Source organism: Sceloporus occidentalis, unplaced genomic scaffold (assembly GCF_023333645.1).
Source record: "Sceloporus occidentalis isolate IW3139 unplaced genomic scaffold, rSceOcc1.0.p SCAF_121, whole genome shotgun sequence".
NCBI classification, from domain to species: domain Eukaryota; kingdom Metazoa; phylum Chordata; class Lepidosauria; order Squamata; family Phrynosomatidae; genus Sceloporus; species Sceloporus occidentalis.
Window position 1 is genome coordinate 1,069,477 of NW_028317101.1, and position 9,440 is coordinate 1,078,916.

At 37.4% G+C, this 9,440-nt stretch overlaps 1 protein-coding gene across 1 annotated transcript; it reads left to right on the top strand.

The window, feature by feature from the left end:
* The first annotated feature begins 6,949 nt into the window (after positions 1-6,949).
* On the top strand, positions 6,950-8,713 carry LOC149282197 (uncharacterized). Its single transcript, XM_089498523.1, has one exon. The coding sequence runs from the start codon at positions 6,950-6,952 to the stop codon at positions 8,711-8,713; it is 1,764 nt and encodes a 587-aa protein (XP_089354649.1).
* The last annotated feature ends 727 nt before the right edge of the window (positions 8,714-9,440 follow it).

The window sequence follows — 9,440 nt, forward strand, 5'->3', positions numbered from 1 at the left end:
GCAAGCACAACGTCAGCACAGACAGCATACAGAGATCATGATACGATATCACATAGGTAACCACTAATAACCGATACAAGAGCTGACCTAAACTTTAAAGATCAAGAGAATAACCTCAAGAGTAGAAATCACTGCAAGAAAGACGCATATACACTATATGACCAAAAAGTACGTGGATATCTGACCAAGACACCTATATGAGTTTGTTGGAGATACCATCCCATAAACATAGTCATTAACAAAGAATATACCATCTTTGCAGCTATATCAGCTTCCACTCTTCTGGGAAGGTTTTCCCCTAGATTTTGTAATTTCTGTGGGAATTTTTGCTTATTCCTCCAGTAGAGCATTTGTGAGGTCAGGCACTGATGTTAGACAAGAAGGCCTGGCTCCCAATCTCTGTACCAGTTCACCCCAAAGGTGTTTGATGGGGTTGAGGTCAGGGCTCTGTGCGGCCAGTCAACTTCTACAACAACAAACTCATCCAGCTCCCGACACACAGTGCTTGTGCTGATATTTCCAGAGGCCATTTGGAACTCTATAGTAAGTGATGCTGCAGAGCACAGGCAATTTTTATGCCCTACACACTTCAGCACTCATTGGCCTTGCTCTTTTAGTGTGTTAGGTCTATCTCTTCATGGCTGAGCTGTTACTTCTAGACTTTGCTATCTCACAATAATAGTACTTACAGTGGACCGGGGCAGAAATTTCACAAACTGCCAAAGGTGGCATCCTATGACAGTGCCACATTCACAGTCACTGAGCTCTTCAGTAGGACCCATTCTACTGCCAATGTTTGTCTACGGAGATGGCTGCTTGGTGCTAAGTTTATACACCTAGCAATGAGTGTGAGTGAAACACCTTAACTCAATAATTAGGAGGGGAGTTTGCATACATGTAGTCATAGTTTTCAAGAACATCACAACCGTTCTTGTGTGCATGCGAATCTTTGGAATGGGAGCCAACAAGGGTGTGATGGAGGAAAGGAACATGATCTTTGCAAACAATATATGTTGTGATCAACCTTATAGGAATCTGTGTGTATCTGGTTAATATTTTTTTACTTTTACTAAATGGTGAAGATTTGTGATACCATTTTTATTACATGTTGTCAATATAATAAAATTAAGATTATGGGTGAGCAGTATATAGAGTGTTGTGGATTTATTTATTTTAAAAGCTGGGTGATAATGTGTACAGCGGCAATTAATAGTATTGGGTAATAAGGATGTTTGTATTGTTCCATGTGTGATCACGAGTATGTGTGTTTGTTATTTAGTGGGAAATAGAGGGAAGGTAATAAATACCCAGTTATGGAATGAGGTGGTATAGTTATGCACACAGGTATAGTACAGGTGGAAGACTTTGGTCTGTACACTGATCACACAAATAGAGAAACATCCCATATAGTCATTACGGAGGAGTAAAGAATGACCCCTCTAACCCTGTGATGAAGCCCCCCATGTCTTGTAGGGTCCCAAGGATTCTTAGTATACAAGTGAGCCCTTTGATGCTGCAACTGACATTGACTGCTAATGATTTCAGTGACTAATACAAGACATTGTCGAGGGCAAAATTATCCATTTAAGTAGAATAAGAAGTCACCCATTTATATTTAGGCTTCACCCTTCAATGGTTTAAAGGATAATAGAACAGACTATTTTAATGATAGACAGTAAGAGAAAAATGTAATACATTAAAATAAATCAATATTTGGTCATTTTTGTTTATTAATAGAACAATTTGGTTTGGGGACTGGATAATGTGGGGGGGGGGGCAGGTTAGAATCTACGAGGTTTAACTTTTCCCAGATCTTCAAAGGAAATTTACTCCACTTCACAAACGCAAATGCAGATGAATTTTGCCTTGCATCTCCGTGGCTTGAACAGTCTCCTGAAGAAACTGGCTATTTTCTCCTTTGTTGTCACTTTGGCTGGAGGATTTTCGGCTTGTAAGCTCATATCCAGACTCAGCTCTGACAGGGTCAGCATATGTATGTCGCCATCTCGATCGTATAGAGGCGCTGGATGTATCACGGCAAAGGAATCCATCTCCAACCTCAGCTCTGAAATGGTCTCCATGTGTATATCGCCATCTCGATCGTAAAGAGGAGTTGGAGGGATCACGGCAAATGAATGCATCTCCAAACTCAGTTGTGACACGGTCTCCATGTGAATGTCGCCATCCCGATCGTATAGGGGCGTTGGAGGCATCTCTGGAAATAAATTCACCTCCAGGCTCAGTTCTGACAGAGACCTCATGTGTATATCACCATCCCGATCATACAGAGGCAGATGAGGAGGCTCGTTGACAAATTCTCCTTCAGCCATTGTTGATCGCGGTTTGTCGATACCAAAATACTCAGAATACAGCAACCAGTCCAACTGATAGCAAGTCAACTGAATGTACCGTGCCTGGCATGCAGTGCCTGTTATGCTGCAGTATCTATGATGTCATAAAACCTTACAACTGACATGAAGTCTCCAAAACAAAATGTATCCAAAGTCTACCTTAAAACAGTAATAAAGATGCATCCTTTCCATGTTAAAAAAGGAAATTGTAGCAAAGCTCTTATGTAATATCAGCAAAGGCTAATTCATTAAATGATACAGTTTAATAAACATTCTAAACGAGGGGTTTAACTAAAATATCTGTGTGCATTTAATATATATCATGATGTACATTTAACTGTTCATTCATTCAATCATTTAATGAATGATCAAATACAACATAGGATTTTTGTTTATATATCATGAAATGTAACTACCTACTTCTTTTTTGTCTTTTTCGCATTAAATATATTAAAGATAAAGACATTATAAGATGACCCCCCCAAAATTTGAAAATGTAGGAAAAAAGAAAAAACCTGGATATAACTACCCTATAAGAAAAACGTTTTACTAGTAAATATTAATTCACCCCCCCATGTCTTGTAGGGCCCCAAGGATTCTTAGTATACAAGTGAGTCCTTTGATGCTGCAACTGACATTTTCTGCTAATGATTTCAGTGACTAATACAAGACATTGTTGAGGGCAAAATTATCCAGTAGAATAAGAAGTTACCCATTTATATTTAGACTTCACCCTATTGCTGCTGAACTCAATGGTGTAAAAGATAATAGAACAGACTATTGTAATGATAGACAGTAAGAGAAAAATGTAATACATTAAAATAAATCAATTTTTGGTCATTTTTGTTTATTAATAGAACAATTTGGTTTGGGGACAGGATAATGCGGGAAGGGGGGGGGGGGTTCAGGGAAAAATCTACGAGGTTCAACTTTTCCCAGATGTTCAAAGGAAATTTACTCCACTTCACAAACGCAAATGCAGATGAATTTTGCCTTGCATCTCCGTGGCTTGAACAGTCTCCTGAAGAAACTGGCTATTTTCTCCTTTGTTGTCACTTTGGCTGGAGGATTTTCGGCTTGTAAGCTCATATCCAGACTCAGCTCTGACAGGGTCAGCATATGTATGTCGCCATCTCGATCGTATAGAGGCGTTGGATGTATCACGGCAAAGGAATCCATCTCCAAGCTCAGCTCTGAAATGGTCTCCATGTGTATATCGCCATCTCGATCGTAAAGAGGCGTTGGAGGAGTTAGAGGGATCACGGCAAATGAATGCATCTCCAAACTCAGTTGTGACACGGTCTCCATGTGAATGTCGCCATCCCGATCGTATAGGGGCGTTGGAGGCATCTCTGGAAATAAATTCACCTCCAGGCTCAGTTCTGACAGAGACCTCATGTGTATATCACCATCCCGATCATACAGAGGCAGATGAGGAGGCTCGTTGACAAATTCTCCTTCAGCCATTGTTGATCGCGGTTTGTCGATACCAAAATACTCAGAATACAGCAACCAGTCCAACTGATAGCAAGTCAACTGAATGTACCGTGCCTGGCATGCACTGCCTGTTATGCTGCAGTATCTATGATGTCATAAAACCTTACAACTGACATGAAGTCTCCAAAACAAAATGTATCCAAAGTCTACCTTAAAACTCAGCAATAAAAATGCATCCTTTCCATGTTAAAAAAAGGAAATTGTAGCCAAGCTCTTATGTAATATCAGCAAAGGCTAATTCATTAAATGATACAGTTTAATGCACATTCTAAACCAGGGGTTTAACTGAAATATATATGTGTGCATTTAATATATATCATGATGTACATTTAACTGTTCATTCATTCAATCATTTAATGAAAGATCAAATATAACACAGGATTTTTGTTTATATATCATGAAATGTAACTACCTTCTTCTTTTTTGTCTTTTTTGCATTAAATATATTAAAGATAAAGACATTATAAGACAACCCCCCCAAAATTTTAATATTAAATTAGGAAAAAAGAAAAAGCTTGAATATAAGACTACCCTATAAAGAAAAAAGTTTTACTAGTAAATATTCACATGTAAACTAATTTTTCATATTTAATAAAAACTATGATTGAGAAAAATGCATTTTTTTTGTTTTGATTTCCTTTTATTTGCCAACCTGCCTTCAGTTACATACATAGTAAATATATAGAAATGCAAAGTTATGCATTATGGTAAAAATAATAAAAATGCAACCTATTCTTTAACTGGAATATCCTTGGGGGAAACTACCAAAGAGAAGGATTTAGGAATAACGCTTGACAACAGACTTGACAACAGTGCGCAATGCCAGCAAGCAGCTGCGAGGGCCAATAAGGTTTTGGCATGCATAAAAAGAGGTATTGATTCACGGGAGGAGGATATTATCTTGCCTCTTTACAGGTCATTGGTAAAACCTCACCTTGAATATGCTGGGCACCGGTCCTTAAAAAGGACATTATGAAACTAGAAAAAGTGCAAAGGAGGGCTACAAAATTAATAAGGGGATTGGGAGATACTAGTTATGAAGAGAAACTAAAAAAGTTAAAATGATATACGCTAGAAAAACGGCGTCTCAGAGGGGATATGATAAGATTATATAAATATATGCAAGGCCAATATAAAGAGCTCTTCAGTGACCTGTTCATTAACAGAAATATACAAAGAACAAGAGGTCACCCTCTGAGACTGGAAGAGCGCAGGTTTCGTAGACAACAAAGGAAGGGATTCTTCACAGTAAGGACAATAAAAGGTATGGAGTTCACTTCCAAGGGAGGTGGTGTCATCAAATACATTAGATGCCTTCAAAAGGGGTCTGGACATTTTTTATAAAGGCATGACAAACAGGGATATAAACAGAATTAATATTTTAGAGCTTATTGATCCAAGGAGAAATCCGATTGCCTCTTGGAGTCAAGAAGGAATTTTTTTCCCCTGATGGCAGAATTCGAAGTAGCTTAATTATGGGTTTTTTGGATCAAGAAGGTTAGGTAGAAGGGCTGAACTTGATGGACTTTTTTCAACCTTATGAACTATGTATACAATGACCTGAACTTTAGCGAAAGATCACATTGTGAATAAAATGTAATACACACTTATGAAGACACTGTTTAAGCCCAATCTACTATAATAAAATATAGATGTACCAATATAAGAAGCCCAGTAAAAAGTTATATCTGTCAAAAGAATAATGCATATTTTCTGAGCAGGGCTGGATGGGGATGACTAAGCTGCCCTGACACCCATCCAGCTGGATACACTTGGTTGCATGTTATGTTTTTATACGTTTGTGGTGTACGACAATGCGTATTGAGTTGGCAGCGGCACACATCAGGACCCAACCTGCCGCTCCAGCAGTATGAGTAAGAGTGTGGCACATCAGCCACTGGCAATTACCTGGTATGTCAGCTATGAGAAGTTGCTTACTCAAACATGATCACTTTCACCAATGAATCGCTGAAATGTAACCGGCAATGTATTCCACAGGTTTCCCAGCAACTATAGTTTTTTACCTTACACTTTGTATTTCGTTGTATAGCCTTTAGTGGACCCGTAGGGATCTGAGCATTCCAACCTTTGCATCCTTTTTATGTTTTATATGTGAAAATTACTAATATAAATATATATTCCATGTAAAAAAAAAGTTACTTGAATAATTTAAAAAAATACAATTTAAGTAAAATTAGATTCCTTGAGGTCCATAACATGTAAAAAAAAAAAAAAAGATTGCTAGGGTAAAAACCATTATTTATTATTTTACTTTTCCAAGAAAGGCCCAGTTATTTCCCTGATGCAAATTTTGGCATCTATATTTGGCAAATACCATATGGATCCACTATACCTACAGAAAAGTTAATTTCACTTTTTATTATTAAAATTATGGAACATAAATAGGACAGATTTAACCCTTGTGGTTCAAAAATGTTCCTTTTTATTTTACCTTGTCTGAAACCTTAGCTTTTAGATGTCAACTAGTATCCGATCACATCTGCACTAGAGATTAGAAAATTAAATTGTTTTTCAGTAAAAAAAACAATAGTGAGAGGTGATTTTTTTTTTTATTAAGTAAGCTATTCTCCCACGTGAAAGCAGCTATATTAATTATTCAACACTTAGTTTCAGCCTTTAAATCAACATGTACTTAGATTAAACAGAACAAATACAGAACCCAAAGAAAAAGTGTCCCTTTAGAGGTTCTGTTTCATTATGGTAAGGCCAACCTTACTGCACTATAAAAACTGTTGCTTTAAGGAACAGCTCCCACAACCCATTTATGACAGAGCTAGGTTTTCTGTTGTTCTGGCCCAATCATTCACCTTGTCCCTAATTTCTACTTTATCTATGTGATCATCACATGCCTGATCTTTATCTGCCAATTCAGCCTGATGCAACGCTTAAGGACTTCTAATATACCCAGGCTTAACCTTTGCCAGTGCTACTAATTTATCAAATGTATCCAGCTCCAAACTCTCTGTGTGCAGTTTTTTCTACCATGAAGTTGTTTTTAATGGTTATTATTTTTTATTTTTTTAAAGATTTAGAATGCAGTTACATTGTTCTAACGTTGTTTTTTTTACTTTCTAGCAATCATGAAGTGGAAATTTCACCTTATCGGAATTTTCTATATCCTGCCTTTAATTTCTGGCCAATGCCCACAAGAATGCAGATGTCCTAGACCTGGACAAGTAGACTGTTCGGGATCCGATATCTTAGAATTTCCTAGTTCTATTCCATCAAATATTAGAAGTCTACAGATAATGAATACAGAAGTTACTGAGCTTCATGATGGCGCTTTAGAAAACATGACTGCATTGTTAATTCTGAGGATTGAAAAAAATGAATTGGCAACTCTAGGTGCCAAAGCATTCTCCAACCTGATTTCTCTTCGTTATCTTAGTTTGGCCAACAACAGACTGCACGGGTTAACTGATGGCTTATTCAAAGACCTGACCAAACTAGAGACTCTTATTTTGTCAAATAACCAAATTAACCAACTTCCCTCCATGTTGTTTGCTCCTCTAATAAGCATAAAAGAACTTCAAATATTAGGAAATGAACTGAGATCTATACCTGATGGTGCTTTTGATCAGATGAATGGGCTTACTAAACTGAATTTAGCCAAAAACTATCTTGAACATCTGCCCCCCAACATTCTGGATAAAGTCGCTAAACTTCAAACCCTTAGGCTGTATGAAAATCAACTCGTTGATATTCCTGAAGGATTGTTGAATAAACTCAATAGTCTTCAGGAAGTTGCATTACACAGCAACCAAATCAGAGAACTGTCAGCAAATACATTTTCAAACAACCCAAACTTACAGAAAGTCTTCTTATCAAATAACAAGCTTTCCTCATTGCCCCAGGGTTTATTGGTGAACTTGCCTGAGCTATCCAAGCTAACATTGCATGGAAATGAAATAAAGGAGATTACAAAGGGGGTGTTTGGGCCACTGCCAAAGTTAAAGGAGCTGTGGCTATATGATAACCAGCTTGAAGTACTTGGAGATAATGTATTTGCAAACCTAACTAACACTCAGCTGCTTATTATAAGCAAAAATCAGATCCACACTATCTCCAGAGATGCTTTCAATGGGTTAGATGAGCTTCTGGAGCTTTCACTACACACAAATGCCTTAACTACTTTGGATCAATATATCTTCTGGAGATTACCCAAGTTACAAAATATTTCCCTCCACAGCAATAAAATAGAAAGCCTCCCGGCAGGCCTGTTTAGAGGTATGGACACTTTGATGACTGTACAGTTACAAAATAACTCCCTACAGAATCTACCAAAAGGTATATTTGATTCTTTGATACACCTAAATGAAGTCAAATTAAACAACAACCCATGGAAGTGTGACCTTGATCTCTTACCCCTCGCAAACTGGATTTCCCAAAATAAGCACAAAGTTGGAAACCACAGTCAGCTTGTGTGTACCAACTCACCTTTGAAGGACATGCCTATTTCGGAATTAAATGAACAGGATGTAGAACTTCTGACATTAACCTCATTTCCAGATGTGGTCCATTCCACACATAAAACTGAAAGTTCTACTGATAAAGTTCTGTTGACCTCAAAAACACCAAACATAGAGGATGCAACCTTTGTGGACACAACACCAAATATGATTTCAAGTAACACTGCAAAAGTAATACCAACAAGCATGCTGCCCGATTATGATGATGAAGAAGAAGAGGAACGTGGGGGAAACAAGTTAGTAGGAGTCGTGATTGCCATAATAGTTTTGGTTTGCATCGCCCTGATTTGCACAGTCATCGCTTGTATAGTATACAACAGAAGGAAGAAAAACCATGTCGTACTTATGAGAATGAAACAACAGAATGAGGCGTAAACTGATGGACCACCTCTGTTATGGAATGAATATAGTATGGACCAGACTCAAACTATTGTGGCCCACAGTCTACTAGTGTTGAAATGAGGGAACAGACTTGCAATATGTTCTAAAGGTTACAAACTGGTCAAGTTTTACAAAACTCTCACAATTCACTATGTTGTTGTAAAGGCAAAGGATGACACTGTTTTCATTCTAATGATCTGCACAATTATTCAGGTTTAAACCTTTAAATAGAGTGTATGTGCCTTAGTTTGGCTAAATACTATGTATGTATGTATACAGAATGGCTTTATATAACATTTTGAGCTAATATCTAAAATACAGATTGGCTAATATGGTGACCAGTCATATTATTTATCTATACCATGTGCCAGTAGGATTTGGCATAGATTATGAGAAATTGCATAATTTAGTGCCCTAAAGACAGTATTTGCCTCTTTACCATATAAACCTAATACCTAGATATATGTTGCTTACCATTGCTACAGACTTTATTTTTGGATGTATCCCTATACTGGTATTCTATTGATCGGTACTTCCTTGGCACTCAGAGGATTGTTGTTTTTATTATACATTATACTTAAGCGTCCATAAGCCAGTGAATTGGAATCATGTATTAATAAGCACATAGTTAATTCAAACCAAACAATGATGTGTCTGTAGGTTAAAGAAAGGTTATACAGGGTTATCTCTGAGACAGTGATCTACAGAAGCAATATATTCA